General features: G+C 34.9%; 1 protein-coding gene across 1 annotated transcript in view; it reads right to left on the bottom strand.

Annotated features, from left to right (window-relative positions):
• The window catches only part of BMPR2 (bone morphogenetic protein receptor type 2), a 211954-nt gene that overhangs the window by 29991 nt on the left and 160236 nt on the right, over positions 1 to 21727 (bottom strand). The window contains exons 5-10 of the mRNA XM_044241330.1: positions 21475 to 21566; positions 18316 to 18546; positions 17490 to 17604; positions 12894 to 13054; positions 11560 to 11707; positions 6235 to 6371 (exon numbers count right to left, since the gene is read on the bottom strand). Coding sequence (XP_044097265.1) covers positions 6235 to 6371; positions 11560 to 11707; positions 12894 to 13054; positions 17490 to 17604; positions 18316 to 18546; positions 21475 to 21566 — 884 coding nt within the window. The remainder of the gene's footprint in view (positions 1 to 6234; positions 6372 to 11559; positions 11708 to 12893; positions 13055 to 17489; positions 17605 to 18315; positions 18547 to 21474; positions 21567 to 21727) is intronic.

Raw genomic sequence — 21727 nt, 5'->3', positions numbered from 1 at the left:
CTGCTTAACAACTGAGCTACCCAGGGGCCCCTAGCATCCTTTCTTGATCAAAACTCTTCAAAGTGTAGGGACAGAGGGTACAAAGCTCAATATCCTCAAAGCCATCTATGGAAAACCCAAAGTGAGTATCATTCTCAATAGAGAAAAACTGAGAGCTTTTCCACTAAGGTCAGGAACACGGCAGGGATGTCCGTTATCACCACCGTTATTCAACACAGTACTAGAAGTTCTAGCGTCAGCAATCAGACAACAAAAAGAAATTAAAGGCATCCAAATCGGCAAAGAAGAAGTCATACTATCACTCTTTGCAGATGATATGATATTTTATGTGGAAAACCCAAGACTCCACTCCAAATCTGCTAGAACTTGTACAGGAATTCAATAAAGTATCAGGATATAAAATCAATGCACAGAAATCAGTTGCATTTCTACACACCAACAAGAGAGAAGAAAGAAATTAAGGAGTTGATCCCATTTATAATTGCATCCAAAACCATAAGATACCTAGGAATAAACCTAACCAAAGAGGTAAAGAATCTATACTTATAAAACTATAAAGTACTCATGAAAGAAACTGAAAAAGACACAAAGAAATTGAAAAACGTTCCATACTCATGGATTGGAAGAACAAATATTGTGAAAATGTCTATGCTACCTAAAGCAATCTACATGTATAATGCAATCCCTATCAAAATACCATCTATCTTTTTTCAAAGAAATGGAACAAATAATCCTAAAATTTATATGGAACCAGAAAAGACCTCAAAAGGTGGGAGGAATGTTGAAAAAGAAAACCAAATCTGGTGGCATCACAATTCCAACTTCAAGCTCTATTACAAAGCTGTCATCATCAAGACAGTATGGTACTGGCATGAAAACAGACACATAGATCAATGGAACAGAATAGAGAGCCCAGAAATAGACCCTCAACTCTATGGTCAACTAATCTTTGACAAAGCAGAAAAGAATGTCCAATGGAAAAAAGACAGTCTCTCTTCAACAAATGGTGTTGAGAAAATTGGACAGCCACATGCAGAAAAATGAAACTGGACCATTTCCTTACACCACACACAAAAACAGACTTCAAATAGATGAAAGACCTTAATGTAATAAAGGAATCCATGAAAATCCTTGAGGAGAACACAGGCAGCAACCTCTTCGACTTTAGCCACAGCAACTTCTTCCTAGAAACATTGCCAAAGGCAAGGGAAGCAAGGGCAAAAATGAACTACCGGGACTTCATCAAGATCAAAAGCTTTTGCGTAGCAAAGGAAACAGTCAACAAAACCCAAAGACAACTGACAGAATGGGAGAAGAAATTTGCAAACAACATATAAGATAAAGGGCTAGTATCCAAAATCTATAAAGAACTTTTCAAACTCAACACCCAAAGAACAAATAATCCCATCAAGAAATGGGCAGAGGACATGAACAGACATTTCTGCAAAGAAGACACCCAGATGGCCAACAGACACATGAAAGAGTGCTCCACATCACTCTGCATCAGGGAAATACAAATCAAACCACAGTGAGATACCACCTCACACCAGTCAGAATGGCTAAAATTAACAAGTCGGGAAACAACAGATGCTGGTGAGGATGCAGAGAAGGGGGAACCCTCTTACCCTGTTGGTGGGAATGTAAGCTGGTGCAACCACTCTGGAAAAGAGCATGGAAGTTCCTCAAAAAGTTGAAAATAGAGCTACCCTGTGACCCAGCAATCACACTACTGGGTATTTACCAAAGATACAAATGTAGTGATCCAAAGGGGCATGAGCACCAGACTGTTTATAGCAGCAATCTCCACAATAGCCAGACTGTGGAAAGAACCTAGATGTCCATCAACAGATGAATGGATAAAGAAGATGTGGTATATATGTATACAATAGAAAACTATGCAGCCATCAAAAGAAATGACATCTTGTCATTTGCAACGAGATGCATGGAACTAGAGGGTATCATGCTGAGCAAAATAATTCAATTAGAGAAAGACAACTATCATATGATCTCTCTGATATGAGGAATTTGAGAGGCAAAATGGGAGGCTTGGGGGGTAGGGAAGGAAAAAATGAAACAAGATGGGATCGGGAGGGAGACAAACCATAAGAGACTGTTAATCTCAGAAAGCTGAGGGTTGCTGGGGGGAGGAGGGTATGGAGAGAGTGATTGGGTTATGGACATTGGGGAGGGTATGTGCTATGGTGAGTGCTGTGAAGTGTGTAAGCCTGATGATTCACAGACTTGTACCCCTGAGGCAAATAAATACATTATGTGTTAATAAAAAAATTTTTTTAAGTAGTTTTTTGCTCTTTGTTTTAAAGTTTTATTTATTTATATGACAGAAAGAGTGAGAGAGCACAAGCAGGGGGAACAGTAGAGAGAGAGGGAGAAGAAGGCTCCCCATTGAGTAGGGACCTAAATGCGGGGCTTGATCCCAGGATCCTGGGACCATGACCCGAGCCAAAGGCAGATGCCTAACCATCTGAGTTACCCAGGCACCCCTAAAAACTAGTTTTTAGACTCATTCATATTTGGAAGATTTTTGAGTTTTGTTATTATAAAATTTTTTTAAAATTTCAATGCAATTATGAAGCAAAAATGTTTTCTTTTAGACATAGGTGTATTTCCATCTTTTTCTATACTATGCATTTAAAATGTACCTCTCTAGTGCTGGATTGCTTTTCAGAGAAGCAGTTTTTTTTTTTTTTTAAAGATTTTATTTATTTATTTGACAAAGCGAGAAAGACCACAAGTAGGTCACAGAGAGAATGGGAGAAGCAGGCTCCCCGCCGAGCAGAGAGCCCAATGTGGGGCTCGATCCCAGGACCCTGAGATTATGACCTGAGCTGAAGTTAGAAACTTAACCCTCTGAGCCACCCAGGTGCCCCCAGAGAAGCAGTTCTATTAACTGCAGCATGTTAGATTTAAGTGGATTCACTGGAAGTAAACCAAGTATCACTTTATCCCCTCCTTATCAACCTACTCTAAATTGGAAGCAAAAAGTTTTCAGGTAAATATGCATATGATGGTCATCATGTAATGGTAGGGTTGCCAAGAGATTTTCAAAATAATGAGTCAGATTTCTCTGGTGAAATAAAACAACTAAAGGAAGAAAATTATTTTACTAGATAAAATTTTATGAAGAGATTTTTCTTTGAGGGATTCTCTGTGAGGTTAGCATATCTAATGAATTCTAGTGCAGGATTCAGCCTCTCACCTTCAATCCCAGTTCCCATACTATAGACAGCAGTTTAGAGGTAATCTTGGGCATACGTTTTTGGCGATAGGTCTTCAGTTGCCTTTAAGAAGATTTCAATCTCATTTGAAGCAGAAGCCTTCACTGACCAATGGACAAGATGACAAAGATGACCAATGGAGGAAAATATTCAGTCTAAATCTGAACGTAAACACACACATTCTCTGTAGCCTCTCTTTGACATGCCACCACCCCATATAAGTCAGGATCAAGAATGAAAATATTCTAATCCTATGCAGACAGTGAATATACATAACAAAGTGATTTAAACTGTTGAGTAGAATTTTTTTCATTTTTGTTCTTTATAATCAAGAAAATTATTTGTATAAGTGTCAAAAATTCTGATTTACACCTTTAGAAATAATTGATAAAAATAATTCCTGTCACATTCTTAAAACAGTGACAGATTGCTATAGAAGAAGCAGACATTAACAATTTCTAGAAATGATATATATGACTGTCAAAAGTTAGGATTTTAATGAACAAATAACTAATAGAGTGGTAAAGGTGAGAAATGAATGAGTGATTTGAATGTTAAAGCAGAGTAAGTCTTGAACAATGTACAACCAAAAAAACGGAAAATACAAGAAAAAAAATTGATACCTGGAATGTCAGGTGGACCAATATTTGTCTATGGGAATTTCAGAAGAAAGAAATGGAAGAGAAGAAATAATTTTGTAAATAATAAAGAAAAATTCCTCTGAACTGAAGAAATCTGAGTTTTCAAACTGAAATCCCATCTAGTGCAAAACAAAATGTGTGAAAAGATCCACGCCTCCGTATATCCAGGTAAACTGTGATAATTCAAAAAAAAAAAAAAAAGGCTTAAAAGCTCATAAAGACAAGAAAACAAGGAATAAACAAAAAGACAAAAAGTAATGGAATGAGCCTGGTAGCCTCTGGAATTCTTAACATGTCTGAATGCTTGAGGACAGTGGAATAGTGATTTCAAAGGAACCACTATGAGGAAAATGTGATTTTGATCTTGAAACCATTACTTGGCCAAATTATTACTCAAATGTGAGGGCAAGATATAAACATTTTTGAAGGTTCAAGGATTTGTAATCTCATGCACATACTAACAGACATCACTTAAAGAGGAACTTCATCAAAGAATGATTTACAAGAAAAAGAACGAGATTTTCAAAGAGCGTTGCTTCTTAATAGAATCTATAAAGAAAGAAAGAACAAAGTGACAAAAAAATCAGAGACTCCAGTGGATAGTGACTTTTGAAACATTGTTCCTCAAGCAGCAGAGGTTTATAGTAACTAACAGGATTTTCACTTCCTTCTCTAGGAGTCCAAGTACAATACTATATTATGCAATGGATGTTTACACAATCATAATTCTACAATTTCTGATGTTTTTATTTTAAATTTTAGATCTATTTGTGGACAAAACATAAATTATGTAATAATAGCTCAAATATTACAAACCTAGGAGAGAGAAAATGAGAGATAATAAGAAATAACGATATAGTGTTTACAGTTACAACAGTAACCTCCAGGAGAAAAAAATAGAACAAAAACCAAAACCTCACAACACTGTTAATAGGAGTTTCTTTTGAAGACTGGTGGTGGGGTTCTGTAGCTTTTTCCTTTTCCTTTTTTATGTCCTTCCACTTAATTTGATTTGATTTACCACGTATAAGCATACCTTCATAATTTTTTAAAAATCTCTTTTTAAAAAGTTTATTTATTTATTTGACACAGAGAGAGAGATCACAAGTAGGCAGAGAGGCAGACAGAGAGAGAGGGGGAAGCAAGTTCCCTGCTGAGCAGAGAGCCCGAAGTGGGGCTCAATCCCAGGACCCTGAGATCATGACCTGAGCCGAAGGCAGAGACTTAACCCACTGAGCCACCCACGTGCCCCATAACTTCATGATTCTTTAAAAAATGTTTAAAATAAGAAATACAGGGTATTCCATCAATGAGGGATAATTCAGTAATTATGACATATCATATAATGGAATACTGACCAAATGGTGAAAGAGATACATCTATAGGTACTGACATGAGAAACTGCCCATGAGTAAAAAAATAAGCTGCAGAAATGATAGTGGATAATGAAATGATGCTGTTTATGTTAAAAAATTATATAACAGAAAGAGAAAGAGGGTGTTTGTGTGTTTGTGTGCATATAAATGTTTGTAGCTGTAGCAACAATTTACCAAAATGATGGGAGCTTTTGAAGATATTTTACTGTTTTGGACTGAATTTGTCTTTTTAAAGATTTTATTTTTTAAAGATTTTATTTATTTATCTGACAGACAGAGAGAGCACAAGTAGGCAGAGCAGCAGGCAGAGGGAGATAGAGAAGCTCTCTCAGCAAGGAGCCCAATGCAGGGCTCGATCCCAGAACCGTGGGCTCACGACCAAAGCCAAAGGCAGACACTTAACTGACTGAGCCACCCAGGTATCCCTAAAGATTTTATTTTTAAGAAAGCTCTATACAATGTGATACAAAGTGCGAGGCTTGAACTTACAACCCCAAGATCAAGAATTGCATGATCTACCAAAGCCAGCCAAGTGCCCATCCCTAGACTGCGTTTTTAATAAGTAGAATTTATAAGCACACTTTGGTTTCTTTTTGAGGTAGTTTAACTTTCTATTAGTCACTGCATATACACATCTGCACTAATTACCATTTTTGGTACCACTCTCAAGAGAATAAGATGGAATTTCAATAATGTTTAAAATATTAACGTTAATTATTCCAGCTGCTACTCAATCTGGCAACCTTCAGACACAAGTTAGTCTCACTAGTGTTTTCTATTTGGAAATGACTGAAACTGAACCAAAAAAGAGGACATTTTTATATTGAAAAATTTGAAAATGTATAACATCATAGAAGTCAAGTAAGTTGGATTTCTGGCATTAGACAGCTCTAAAAACTATTAACAGTCTATTTTTACTTCAAACAACATTAAAACATATTCAGTCATAAATCCTCTTTTTAAAAGTTTAGTTTTTCTTACCAGGCTATTTTCTTTCCAAGCTTCTGGGAACTTGGGTCTCTGTTTTTCCCTAGATACCAGAACCTGCATATCTTCAAAAGTGGGATGGTTTCCAACTTCTGTCTGAAAAGCCATCTGGTATTCTGGTACAGATTCACCTGTGTATTTTTTTTAAAAGAAGGTTAGAGTAAAATTTCCAACTATGTTAAAATGATAGAATAACAGCAGAATTTCTGATACCAAGTAAGCAGAGAAATTATTCATAATCTTTTTTTTTTAACCTTTTAGGACATATTTGGAAATCCAAAAAAGATCCTGTGGTGGATTTAATACATTATTAATAAATGCTTTACTTAGAAGAGTCTTTGATAAGTTAAACGTCTGTTGATAAATCAAGTGGTAGTTTCAACAGTGGACATAGCTATTTTTAAATGGTTTCTAGTATTACTAAATTGGGGGGGTTATTATATACATAAGTTGTACTTAATACTTGAAAATGCTGAATTCTTATCCCATATAGGGATCAAGGGTGGTGAATATGAGGAAAAAGTCCAAGATCTAGTACAACAAATGTTTGTACAACCAAATATAAGCATATAGGATGTATAGTCATGCTGTCTTAATATGTCACCATCTCTACTATAGTCCAGCCAGATTGTATCAAATGTCACAAAAATTTTTATGATAATGGCCATAATAGAAAAATCAATATATTGATATGTTTTAAAAATCCTCTTAAGAAACAGTATCTAGATCAAGGATTTTTAAGTATCATTAACTATTCTACCACTGTTTAATAGCCCTATTTATCACCAAATAAGCACAATTAGCTGCTTGTGATGAAAAGCTCATGACTTTTACAAAATGTTATCAAATTAAACTTAATAAACATACTGAGCATACAGAAGATCTCTGGGACCAACAGTCAGAAAACCAATGGTCTAGTCAAAATCTTGACAAACAACACAGGAGAGAGATTCTTCCTGTCTCCTGGCACCAGTCCCACCCCATTAAAATGACAAGATAAATTAGAAGGAAGAACACCAGAATGTAGGATAAGGCACTTAAACTCTAATCCTGGCTTCATCTTTCTTCAGGAAGTCATTTATTTTATTTATTTATTTTGAGAGAGAGACAGACAGACTGACAGACAAGCAAGCTCCACACTCAGTGTGGAGCCCAACACAGGGCTTGATCTCATAACCCTGAGATCAAGAGATCAAACCTGAGCCAAAATCAAGAGTCAGATGCTTAACTGACTAAGCCACTGAGGAGACCCTGGAAAAGTCGTTTACTCTGTTTTAATTTTCCTGTCAGCAAAATGGCAATGGCTGTCTTCCTTATCTCACTCACATGGAGATAATATAAAAGTTATAATGACCCAGATAGAAAGTACTTTATAAACATGTTTTTAATTTTTGTTTCAATTTGGATATTCAAAACAACATGTAAACAATTGCTCTCCTCCAATATTAAGAAAGATTATATTACAAAGGTTAATTCTATAATTTGTGCAGTACAACCCCCAAATTTTGGAGTATTACACTATCTATACAAGTGATATTTTCACATACTCTAAACATTTAAGCAGATACTTATTGCCATCAATATTGAACTTCGAAAGACAAAACTGAAAGGTTCAATCCTGCTAGTGTATCACTTTCATTCATGAAACCTCATTTGATAAAACCTCATCCCACAGTATCTGTGAACGCTAAGATATTTACTAGTATATCTTACCTGTCTCTCTGAGACATAAACACAACACACATAGATATCTTCTAACTACTATTTCTTATTTTTTCCCAAATGCTGGTTCAGAATAATTAAAAATACACAATTTTACTTATTTGTTTTAATCAGATCTAAAATAAAATTAGAAAACCTGCTAAATAAAACTGATGAACAATCTTACTTTGTAAATGAAGTGACATTAAGAACTGTCAATTTTCTAATAAATTTTCATGCTCTAAATCTAATTGTTTAATTGATACTTATTTAGAGCTAACTTAGTATTAGGCACTAGAGATATAAAGAAATGAATGTCAGTGACATCATCATCATCATCATGAATTCTAATAGTTTTACTGGATTTCCTTAAAACTTTATAATCAGTAGATTGCTCAAGGGAAGTTTTATAATCCCATTTTCTTTCAAACTGTCCAAAACAGATCAAATGTCTAAGAATATCAGACACTATTCCTCTCACCTCATTTGCTATTTATTAATTATGTCTCTAAGCAGTTAGGAACTTTCTAGTTCCCTTCTTAAATTATGCTTGTTCTCTTTTTTTTTTCTCTAGCTTTCCTATTTTCTTTCTTCCTTCCATATTTTTCCTTTTTATAAATATTGCAGTATTTCACTCCTTTTTTGTAATACAGACACCTAATTCCTTTATTTTGCAAATATTTTACTGAGAGTCAGTCTACATAACATAATGTTTACATTTAATAATATAGCATGTACTGCATTTGGAGGTATACCATAAAAGTTTGAAAAAATGTTTTCCAAGAATTGTATCATTATAACATGCTATTCTATGCTGATTAGTATGTTTTTGGGATCCTTTTTATTCAACTCCCTCCCATTTCATTGTTATAATTTTTAAGAGTACCCTAAATCTTCTTCCTGTGCTGTCTTAATACTTTTCCTTTCCATACTCTGTAACATTTCAATCTTCTCTATTCCACAGAATCTCCTCTAAGAATACTAGTGACATCCTCCAATTCAAATTCAAAGATCATTCCTCAGTTCTATTTCCTTTTTGACTTCATATTACATCTACTGCTATCAATATGGGTTCTTAACATTTTCTAACATTGACTTCCAAGATATTATTTCTTAGTTTTCTCACTATTTTTCTGACCAATGGTATTCTTAACTAACCTACTGGTACAGGGAGGTCCCCCAATATGCAGTCTTCACTGCTCAATTTTTTTGCATTCTTCATTTGTTCTCTTAGAAAAGAGCATTCACTCATAAGTTCCCATTTACCATCTGTATATAGATAATTTCCAAAACACTTTAAATTCTCTCAAATCCTCCTAACTTAAAAAAATTCTTTAAAAATTTTTTCTTCAGTTGTCCCATCAATACCCCATCCAAAAGTCTCCATAACTAACTCACCTTTCCAATGTAAACCAATATTTTTTCCCAAGTTCCTGGCTGCCATCCTATTTCTTTGATCTCTGAGTATTTCACAATTCCTTAGATTTTCTTCTAATAGCTAAGCAAAATGACAGATTTCTCCTCTACATTTTCTTACATGTGCCTTTTCTTGTCAATTTCCATATCCAAGATTATAGGATCTCTTACAGCAACTCTTGTTTTTTTTCCTTTATTTTTATTTTCATATTTACCATTTTAACAATTTTTAAGCATATAGTTAGTCCCCTGGTAACAACAAGTACATTAATAATGTGCAACCACCTCTACTACCCATCTCTAGAATGTTTTTCATCTTCCCAAACAGAAACTATGTATCCATTAAACAGTAATGCCTTATTTCTCTTCCCTGTTTTTAACTATCGTTTTTTTAGTAATCTCCACCCCCAAAATGGGACTCAAACTCTTGGCTGCAACCCAGAGATCAAGAGTCACATGCTCTACTGAATGAGTCAGGCACCTGTCTTTTCCCTTTTTAAACTGCCTTTAATTCTTTCTATTTCAATTCATCCTACATGTTACTAAAATAATAGGCAAATAAGATTGAATTGCCTTTCCCTTTTCTTTTTTCTTCTTTATTAAAGATTTATTTAAGAGAGAGAGAGAGCGCGTAAGCATGGGGAAGAGGCAGAGAACCTTCAGGTATACTCCATGCTGAGGATGGAGCCCCATGTGGGGCTCAATCTCAGGACTCTGAGATTATGACCTGAGACAAAACTAAGAATTGGATGCTTAACCATCTGTGCCACCAAGGCACTCTGCCTTTCCCTTTTCAAACACTTGATATTGCTCTTTATTATTTATCAGACCAAAAGCAATAGTTATTCTCTGACTGCAGTAGTTGTCCAAAAACTGTTGTTGATGACAATATACTAATGCTGGTATAAGAATCATTTTAGTCAGACATGCTTCTAAAAAACAAAATATTCTGGATTAGGATGTATTAAAAAATCTGTGGCCAAATTCCAATAATAGAAATAAAAAGTTTCAAAAGTTCCAATAATATGTGTGATACTACTGCAGTTTTGCTATGTCCAGAAAATACTTCAATTGAGTACTCCATACTTCCAATTAAAGAGGGAAAATGCTTCTAAATAATAACTGATGAGCCTGTAGTCAATCTAAATAATTATTAACTTATTTTATTTTTAGAATTATAAACTATTAAGTGCTTAAAGGTTTTAAAGCCAAAAAATTCAACCCTACCACTAATCCTTGTTTTTATTCAATAGCTTCATTTCATAATTTGTCTAATGCTGATTCAATTGACTGTTTTCCTTTTCCTGTGCTTTTAATGTTGTTATTCCTGTAAGATAGAAGCTATATATATCAAATCATTTTGTATGTCATCTAGAAGAATGCAATGCATATATTGATAGTTAAAGTTTTTATAGGACAGTAAGGACAGTAATATAATTCTAACAAAAAGATAAAAACTATAAACTAATTTGGCTAATTCAAATAAGCCTCAAACAAGCATTCATATTATATGAGTGTTCTTTCATTAAAAGAAAGGAAGGAAAGCACAAAGTCAAGATGGAGAATGAAGGGGCGCCAGGATGGCTCAGTGGGTTAAGCCTCTGTCTTTGGCTCAGGTAGTCTCAGGGTCCTGGAATCAAGCCCCAGGATTGAGACCCGCGTTGGGCTCTCTGCTCAACAGGGAGCCTACCTCCCCCCGCCCCCGCCTCTCTCTCTGCCTACTTGTGATCTCTGTCAAATAAATAAAAATCTTAATAACAACAACAACAACAACAAAAGAATGGAGAATGAAAAAAATAAAGGAAAAAGAAAGAAAAAAGTGCTTCAATAGTTAATTCATTGTTTCTAATTTTTTACTTGGGTCAATTGAGGAAACATTCAAAATGTAGCTTATCAAATGCTCAGAGGCTGGATAAGGACAACCATGACTGTTAAAGCAATCAGAGACCAAACTAAACACAGATAAGCTATTATGAGCAATTAATTAAACTGCACTCAGATGCAAAACTTGAAGTCCTTTTAAAAATTTTTCCTGATTGACATCCTTCTGCTAATGATGTTTCTGAACACTAGATGGCAATGAACTAAAGGTTTAAATGAAAGTAAAAGCAAAAATGTTGACTTATTTAATATGGGTAGAAAAAGAAGATATAACTGCTTCACTTTAAAACATATATCAATTTTTGATAGCAATTCTCCTACCTGGGAAAAGGTCTGTACATCTCATAAATATCTCCCAATAAATGAGTCCAAGTGCATACATGTCTACTTGTTTCAAAGCTGATTCACAGTCCCTCAGGTTCACAGCTCCTTCTAGGACTTCTGGTGCCATATATCTGATTGTGCCAACCTGTTAAATTACAGTGATATTTTTCAGGACAGAATGTAGCATATTCTGAAAGCCATACATTAGATCAGAGGTTGTACATAAATTTCATGTCAATGATGTTGACCCTAAACATGTCACTGAAATCTTCTATACCAAATTTTTTACCTATAAAATGCCCTTCTTGAATAATTAAACTATGGGAAATCCATCCTACTTAATACTATTCCTCAATCGAGAAGAATGCACTGCACCATCCTATGTATGTCAAAGCAGAAACATTTCTAAGACACAATGAGAAAACTATACAACAACATGTACCATTTAATATTTAAAAAATTTTTTTAAATGTTAAAGATTTTATTTATTTATTTAAGGAGAGAGCACAAAAACAGGGGGAGGGGGAGAGGGAGAGGAAGAGAGAAAATTTTAAGCAGACTCCATGCTGACCACAGAGCCCGAGGCAGGGATCAATCTCACCATCTAAAGATCATGACCTGAGCTGAAATCAAGAGTCAGACCTTCAACCAACTGAGCTACTGAGGCACCCCTAAAAATTGTTTTAAGTTAAAAAAAATCTGTATCTATATATCTATTTATATATAAATATATAAGATATATATATTAACATACACACACACACATAGACATATGTATGTGAATGCAGAGAAAAATGTTAGGAAGGACGTGTTCCACATTTTAATAGTGATTATCAGAAGGTGACTGTCCTGTCTCAAACTGGCAATGTTACTCTTCCTTCAAAACTCAGTTCCTAAACACTTCCTCCGAATACTTGTCAAACATGAGTTGGAATGGCAGTGATTTCCATAAATAACTGATAAATTTCATATAATGTCTTTTATATTTTTAAATTTTGTAATTCTTTTTTTTTTTTAAGATTTTATTTTATTTATTTGAGAGAGAGAGACAGTGAGAGAGAGAATGAGCGAGGAGAAGGTCAGAGAGCGAAGCAGACTCCCCATGGAGCTGGGAGCCTGATGTGGGACTCGATCCCGGGACTCCAGGATCACGCCCTGAGCCGGAGGCAGTCGTCCAACCAACTGCGCCACCCAGGCGTCCCAAATTTTGTAATTCTTAATATGCTGAATTGGTAGCATGTTAGGGTAACTGTCCTGTCCTGATTTTTTTTTTAATGCCATTCATTATGTTCCCAAGGTATGTCAGAGTTATACATTTTGTATATACTCACCTCACTTATGGCTGCATTATCTTCTTCCCCTGGGCGTACCAGTCTATTTCCAGTCAGCCTCATGGATAATCCAAAGTCACTAATAACACAGGTTCCATCATTTTTCACCAGGACATTTCTGCTGTTTAAATCTCGATGGGAAATTGCAGGTTTATAATGATCTGTTTAGATAATTTCAAGTATTTATTAATGCTTAAATATCACTCTTGGACATAAAGTAAGCATGCATATAATAGGGAATACATAAATATAGATGATTGTATTATTTTTCTGAACATTAATTTTCTAATAACAAAAAAGAAAACAAGAAAGCAAAGTTTCAACTCATAATCATTACTATTTTCACTATATTTTGCAACATAAACTACTGTTGCATGTATAATTAATTAAGCTTTAAATACTTAGCTGCAAGCGAATAGCCAACATGCTATTGCTTCTTATTTTAACGTACACTTGGTTTTTTTTCTCCTCATTTCTAGGGTAGTAAAAGGAGGCAACAGAGAAAGAAATATTTAGTATAAAATTTTTTTAAAGTCAGCTTGTCTAAAATAAGTATCAGTGAAAAACTGAGATGGCTCCAAAATTTGTAAACGTATGTTGTACTATTCTCCTATGGCTTAACAGATCAAACCTGTGACGGAACATCCCAGTTCTGTCCTCAGGTTTAGCCCTGTCTCTAAGTCCACCTCAGTTCTTCAAATCAAACTAGGAATAGTTTTCCAATGGACCTGGAGAATGAGGAGAGGTGCTGCTATCTCTCAGCAAGATGTGAAAACCTATTTTCTTATTTTACAGAGAAGCAAAGCACTATTATATTTGTTCTATTATCACTAGACCATTCACTCCATGAAGACAAAAACAGAGTATGTTTTACCTGAATTTAAAAGAGTTGGCACACATGTATCTAACCTAAGGCACCTCATGAAAAGCAGAATGTATTTTTCCCTCTCTATAAGGAAACCTTATATAAATATTATTCAGCAAAACTACAGTTCTTGAATTGAAAAAAAATTCTATACCACAATTTTTTAAACTTAAAATAACTCTCTAGGTATAAAAAGAAACAGAGCAATCAGAACAAAGTCAATGATAAGTTTACTGAGTATTTATATTTAGGTACAAATAGGCTCAGCATTTAGTCATTACTCTCATTAATGAAAATCAGATTGCAATTTCACCAGCAGTGAAACTAAAAAGAGGATAATGATTCCTTTGATATATACTTTTAAAAAAGAGCACACAGCACAACTGGAGGAAAAGATAGTAGTTACCATGGATCTAAAAAATGGTAGTTATCATTGATCTTTCCTGTTCATTTTCTGCCCTTTCAGTTCATGGTCCAGTTTTCTGAAGTTTGTACTAACATGATTCGTTCAACCCCTAGAAGAGTTGCATTTCTTATTCTGCATAAAACCATAATACTAGTATATATGGTATAATCTCGAGGTGATATTTATATATAAAATTTATAGAGATATAAAAATGTTTCTATATTTGGAAAATATTTGTATATTAACCCCAAATCAATACTTAAACTAAAAGATCTCATACTTAGGAAAACCAGGCAAATAATGGGGAGAATGGGCAATGAACAAATCAGTGAGACAGCCAGAGAGGAAAACAGGATATTACTTTCTTCTATGTAATGAGAAAAAAAAAGAAAAAAAGAAATGGAGAAGAGGAACAAAAGAGGTAAGAGAGAAAGAAGAAAAGGAAGAGAGGATTTATCACCAATTCAAGAGGCAGATTAGGATTTATCACCAGTTCAAGAGGTAGAACTATAGACTGCCCTTTGAGAGACTTTTCCCCTTAAAGTTCTCCTCGGTATACCTTTTAATCCTTTTTATTTGGGGGTAGGGGATGAAGAGAAAGGAGCAAAATATACAGTGATTTTGCCCTGGGTAGCAGCACTGTGACAGGAAAATATCTCAAAGAAAAGCAGGACATATTATTTCAATTGTGTTAAAAAATAAAACCTGAATAAAAAAGTCTCTCTGTGGATATTTACACACACACACACACACACACACACAGAGAGAGAGAAAGGACCTGGAAGGATGTACTAGCTAATAGTAATTTTCTGTTTATATTTGAGTGATCTATGAGCTATAAAGTCTTTGTTAGATTTTTCTGGGGAGAGTACGGTAACAAGATTCATAGACATGCTAAAGAAAAAATTCACAAGAAAGACAATTACAAATAAACAAACAGGTTCAACTCCTCCTTATTTATTCTGAAGCAAAAAACAGCTGAATAACTAATAATAGTATTATTCCTTACTATAAAATTTCTATGCTAAATAGCAAAGTTACATCTGAAGATACTGGGAAAAACAGCATTCTCTGAAAAAAGAGTAAAATAACACTTTATATGTTTTGAAATATTATAGCATATTTCCAATTTTAAAAATCAGGGGTGCCTGGGTGCCTCAGTCATTAAGTGTCTGCCTTCAGCTTGGATCATGAACCCGGGTCCTGGGACTGAGCCCCCCATCGGGCTCTCTGCTCAGCGGGAAGTCTGCTTTCCCTATCCCACTCCCCCTGCTCATATTCTGCTCTCTCCATCTCTGTCAAATAAATAAAATCATAAAAAAAATCAAATAGGTACTAACTTTTTTGCAATAGCATATATTTTATATTATATATATAAAAATATATATATATACATACATACATACACACAAACACACATGCACACAGTTTAAATAAAGAGGTTAACTAGTTTAAAAGATAATACTAGGTAGTATTTGAGAGCAACATCTACATTAAATAAAACTCTTATTTGGTGGCAATCATTCTTTTCAGCCAATGTTTGACTTGAAACCTTGCTGAATCATGCAAGTCTTAAAAAGGAGGATTAGTGTGGTATTTTAAATTCTGTGCTAAGTCAGCTCTTTCAATGAATTACAATAATATTTAAGAGTAAGGAAACACAGTCCAAATGATTAATGTGCTAAAGCACTAGAATAAGTGCATCAAATTGCTGACATAGGCAATAAGATTGGTCAATTCTGTATTCAGGAAAAGCAAGATGTCAGGATAAATTAAGTGGTAAATTATTCAGGAGAAATTATTTATATATGAAGCAGCAGCTAGAAAAGATGATCCATGCTATTACAGAATAGAATAAAGATCTAAGAAATTGATACATTAACGATTCTCTTATCTACAGAGGTCAGAGAAACTGGAAAAGCAATATTCTGGGCTATAGTATGACAAGAAAAATCCCATAAGGGATGAAAGCTTGAAAAAGAATAAAGATTTAGTTTTGAAGCAAGCTTATGATGGGAGGTGTATTTTTAAACAAAGTATGAAAGTAAATGAATTAAAGAGATACTTTGAACAAGGAGCAAAAAGGCACACAGGTGCTAAAGAAAACTGGAGTTATGGCAAAGAATACAATCACACAGTTATGAAATCCCCACCATGCATTTTCTTCTTTCTACTTGGTAATAGAATCCAATATTATTTGAGATACCAACACATCCAGCTTAAAAACAACAACAATAATAATAACAACTGTATTTTCAGCATCTCTTGAAGATAAATGCAGTAGTTAAGTGTGAATTAAGTTCTGGAAAATAAAACATAAGTAGAAGAGTAGGACTTCTGGAGACAGAAGGCTATAATTTCTTCTACCTTCCCTTTCTTTCTCCTACTAATTAGCGGATATATAGCATGATGGACAATGAGGTGACCTTGGAAACATTAGCCATATATAAAGAACAATGGAAGAGATAATAATAAGGCTCCAATAATTCTATGGTGCTACCAAGCCAATCTTAGACCACCTCTCTCTAAATTCTTACATGGGAAAAAACTTTCATTCTTATTAAAGCCTATTATTTTCCCCTGATAGATTTGACCAAACCTAATTCTAGCTAAGAGAAACACTGAATTATAAAAAGATACACACAGGTTTTATACTCTAGACCGACCACAGAATAAAGTCCATATGATGTCAAAAGTAAAGAATTGGCAATGCACTGTATTTCATTTAAATAAGCAAATAAATGCAAGGAAACTGCTTAGCTTAGCTAAGAGGTTTTTAACCTAAGTGCATGATGATTTTAAAAGATCTGTGAACCATTAGAATCAAAAGAGCATTCTTAAAAGTATACTATGCATGTATCTTCTCTTTTCTTTTTTTTTTTTTTTTAAAGATTTTATTTATTTATTTGACAGAGAGAGATCACAAGTAGGCAGAGAGAGAGGAAGGGAAGCAGGCCCCCCGCTGAGCAGAGAGCCCGATGTGGGACTCGATCCCAGGACCCTGAGATCATGACCTGAGCCGAAGGCAGCGGCTTAACCCACTGAGCCACCCAGGCGCCCCTGCATGTATCTTTTCTAAGAAGGTGTTCAGAGCTCTAATAAAAATCTCAATGAGATCCATGACCTCTCTAGAGTCTTTAAGTTCTTTTTCTTATTCTTATTACATTTCAAATCCATTTCATCATGCCAGATCTTTCAAACAGCTGTTTAATAATAAATCTGCTATTAAATAAAATATATTCTTAGTTTGAAGATATGAATAAAATTTCCCTTTGTGAATTTTGACCCTATATGGGTGTCATTCGTCTTCTATTCATTGTTTTACCTCCTCGTGGCAGTTCTGTATGAAGATAAGCCAGTCCCCGAGTCACAGAATGAGCCAGACGGCAAGAGCTGACCCAATCACTTGTATGGAGACTCAAATACTTGCATAGAGATCCCTATATAAAGGAAAAAATACACACATACAAAAAAAAATGGAATTAATTTACTTGTACAGGACAAGATAAATTAGCAACAGCCTTATAAAGTTTTTAAGTAGGTTAGGAGTCCATGAAGATCTCATGAACTACGACATTTCAATATCTCAAAAGAGACATTTCCGTGAGTAGAAAGGGGAGGAGAGAATGAAAGGATAATTTAAACATTATTAATTTTTATTTCTCCAATATTAAAAAGTATAAAAGGTTATTTCACATTAAATGCTCCTTTACCAAATTAAGATAGAAAAAAGTTTTTTAGACTCTTTCTTCATAATGTATCTCTTACCAGTACAAATACAAATTATATTTTTTGTTTTACAAGTATAAGAAAGCTTTCATAAATATATATGTGTCAGTGTTATTCAAGGTGCTCTTCTACAAACTATTTATAACCAGACAGGGATAAGGAGCTTGTACCAGAATGAATGTCAATCAAAACACTGTTTCCTTCATCGAGAATGTCTTGCTGAGAGGGAGAAAGAGACAGAGACAGATGAATTAAACAGTTAACCAGTGACTTAGTTGATTCACATTCTGATGTGAGATCCTTATCTCACTGCAGACCATTAATAACCAGTTGCAAACCACCAGTGCTTTACAGAACAGTAGTCCTGAAAATTTGATTGATAGCTAATATAAATGTCACTTTAATTTTTATAAAGAACTTACATTGGGATAATACTCCATCACAAGCAAATACTCCATGCGTCCATCTGCAGTAACTCTCTCATCTCCAACTATAAAGCGAGCAATGTTGTCATGTTCCATCAAAGGCACTCTGTAAATGTTCTTCTCATTGATAAAATTCTGACGGTTTGCGAAGGAAAACACTTTTACAGCAACTGGACGCTCATCTAAAGAACCTTTATAAACTGCTCCATATCGACCTCGGCCAATCAGCTATAAATTTGTTTTGAAGAAAGCAAGATATTAATTCATATCACAACTGAAAAATCACATTTTCTAGAAAAGTATAAATCTAAATGTAGACTATAGCTCTCTATTGCTTATAGTTTAAATTACTTCAATGTCAAGAAACTAATAAACTCCATATCTCATACGGCTCAGGAAGGTCTTACCACACCCAGACCTCCCACAGATAACAACTATGAACTCTGAACAAAATTTCATTTTAATTTTTAAAAATTTATTTATTTATTAGAGAGAGAGAGAGAATGAATGGGAGCACGAGGGGAGAGAGGGGCAAAGGGAATGGGACCAGCAGACTTCATGCTGAGCAGGGAGCCCAACATGGGGCTCAACCTCAGGACCCCAGGATTATGACCTGAGCAAAAGGCAGACGCTTAACCGACTGAGCCATCCAGAAGCCCCTGAACAAAATTTTAAAAAGAAAAATGAAAGTGCTAGAGAATGAACATAAAGGAAGTAGATTCTGGGAGTTAACACTTAGAAAGAAATGGCTAGGGTGAACTACTACCCATTTTTATATCTCTTAGTCTGAGAGCAGGCTGAAAGAACACTCTGCGGGGGAGCTAGAACTGTAATAGAAAATCCATAATCATTCTGGCCCTAGGAACCAGAGGACAGAATTAAGGGTAACCACAGATTCTGGAAAGTGAATCCCACAAAAGAGAGTGAGAGAGAAGGAAATCCAGCAAATACACGAGACCAATTTCAGCTAAAGATAAAATAATTGTGCTGAGATTTTGAGCTTTTGCCTAAGAGATGAGTTTGCAGCATATCCAACCAAGTTAACTGCCTATTAAAACAAACAGCGGAAACAAACACACTTTAGAAAAACCTAACAGGGGGCACCTGAGTGGCTCAGTTGGTTAAGTGTCTGCTTTCGGCTCAGGTCATGATCCCAGAGTCCTGAGATTGAGCCCCATGTCAGGTTTGCTGCTCAGCAGGGAAGTCTGCTTCTCTCCCTGTTCATGCTCTCCCTTTCACTCATTCTCTCTCTCTTTTTAAGATTTTATTTATTTATTAGAGAGATGGAGAGAGAACATAAGTAGGCAGAGCAGCAGGGAGAGGGAGAGGGAGAAGAAGAAGCAGGCTCTCCGCTGAGCAGGAACCCAGATGCAGGGCTCAGTCCCAGGACCCTGGGATCATGACTTGCGCCGAAGGCAGCCACTTAACCAACTGAGCCATCCAGGTGCCCCCCCAACTTTCAAATAAATAAATAAAATCTTAAAGAAAGAAAGAAAGAAAAGCCTAACAGAACATAGGGTATCCACAATATAACATTCTTAATATCCAGGACACAATAAAAAAAATAAAATCAGCAAAATGCAACCCATGTGCATCTTCATTTTTGGCTTCTGGATATTTCTTTCACTTTACTGAAACAGGTTAAGAATTTACTATTATTTATTTAAGGATTTTCATTATATTTCAATCACTATTTCTAGGTAAAAATTATAACAGACAGATAAAATGTCCTTTAGAAACATTGTATCAATATATAGTTAAATCAGCAATGTTTGGGAGTGTTTTACTCAGCCCAAGATAATATTCTATGGTTTTAATTAGTATTTTTTTAATTTAATAAATTGGACATCTTATTATATGTTTAAAAGTTACATTTAAGGGGCTCCTGGGTGGCTCAGTGGGTTAAGCCGCTGCTTTCGGCTCAGGTCACGATCCCAGGGTCCTGGGATTGAGTCCCGCATCGGGCTCTCTGCTGAGCGGAAAGCCTGCTTTTCTCTCTCTCTCTCTCTCTGCCTACTTGTGATCTCTGTCTGTCAAATAAATAAATAAATAATCTTTTAAAAAAAAAGTTACATTTAATTCCTTTGTGAATGAATAGGCACTTCATGTTTTTTGTCCATTTTTTTATGGATTGTTTCTACTATTGATTTATACCAGCTCTTGAACAATTCTTTTTCATGTGCTGAAATGCTCTTTTGGAATCTTTTAACTTTATGTATTGTACTTTTCTTCTAAACAGAGGTTTCCTAAAATGTTTTATATAATCAAATCTATCATATATATTATTTAATAGTCTCTAGTTTGGGGATCATAGTTTACTTATTCTAGTAATGATCATAAAAATATTCATCATGGTAAGACTTTAACATAGGCTCTGAGATACTACGAAATGAAAATTAAATCCAACATAATACATAACAGTTGCATGTACCTATAAAAATACATAATATATGCAAAGACAAGGAATACTCATTAGGCATATATTATGGATTGCTTGAAAGCATATTCTTTTCAGAACCTCATCTCTTTATTCCCATATCAATGCAGTCTATACTCAAAGATCATCTCCTTCCTAAATATACTGTCTCCTTTCTAAATAAACTCTCTTTACCAACTCTATTTCCATATTTTTATCTTCTTATCTGCTTTACTTTTCTCTATAACATTTACTACTACTACTAGAAATAATATACATTTATTTGTTTAACCTGTTTGTAGACTCTTTCCCCACTAGAATATTAACCACAAAGGGAGCCTGGGTGTCTCAGTCAGTTAAGTGGCTGGCTGACTCTTGATTTCTGCTCAGGTCATAATCTCAGGGTCCTGGGATGGAGCACCATGGTGCATAGGGCTCTGAGCTCAGCAGGAGTCTTCTAGAGATTCTATCTCTCCTCTCCCTCTGCACCCTCCGCCCCGGCTCTCTTTCTCAAATAAATAAAACTTTAAAAAAAGAAAAAAGAATATAAGCCTCAAGGAGACTATCTGTACTGTTCACCTATATCCTCAGTGCTTAGAATAGGCCTTGGCACTAAGGTGATAGTTAATAAATGTTAGTGGAACAAATGGATGAATGATGTAGTAAGTGAGTGAAGTTACTGTCTCAGATGTACTACGACAGCAGAAAGAACAGCCCATAATATCGAAGAACAATCTTACCTCCAACAGTTTCAGATTATCTAGGTCAAGAGAGGGTTCTGATGCTGCTGCCTCCATCATGTTCATACTGTGAAGACCTTGCTTACGGTCTCCTATAAGAGTGGGAAAAAGAAGTTACCAAGATATGGTTCTCTTAAAACGAAGATTTTTATTATACTTTTTTATTATATTTAGTTAAAAAGAAGAGCTACAGAAGGGAAGGCAGCAAGATTTATGCCCAATGTCAACCAAGAGTAAAACTATTTACTAAACT

The sequence above is a fragment of the Neovison vison genome, chromosome 3, assembly GCF_020171115.1.
Source record: "Neovison vison isolate M4711 chromosome 3, ASM_NN_V1, whole genome shotgun sequence".
Classification (NCBI taxonomy): domain Eukaryota; kingdom Metazoa; phylum Chordata; class Mammalia; order Carnivora; family Mustelidae; genus Neogale; species Neogale vison.
Note: the sequence above shows the minus strand (reverse complement) of the source record. Positions and strands in the feature narration are given on the sequence as shown.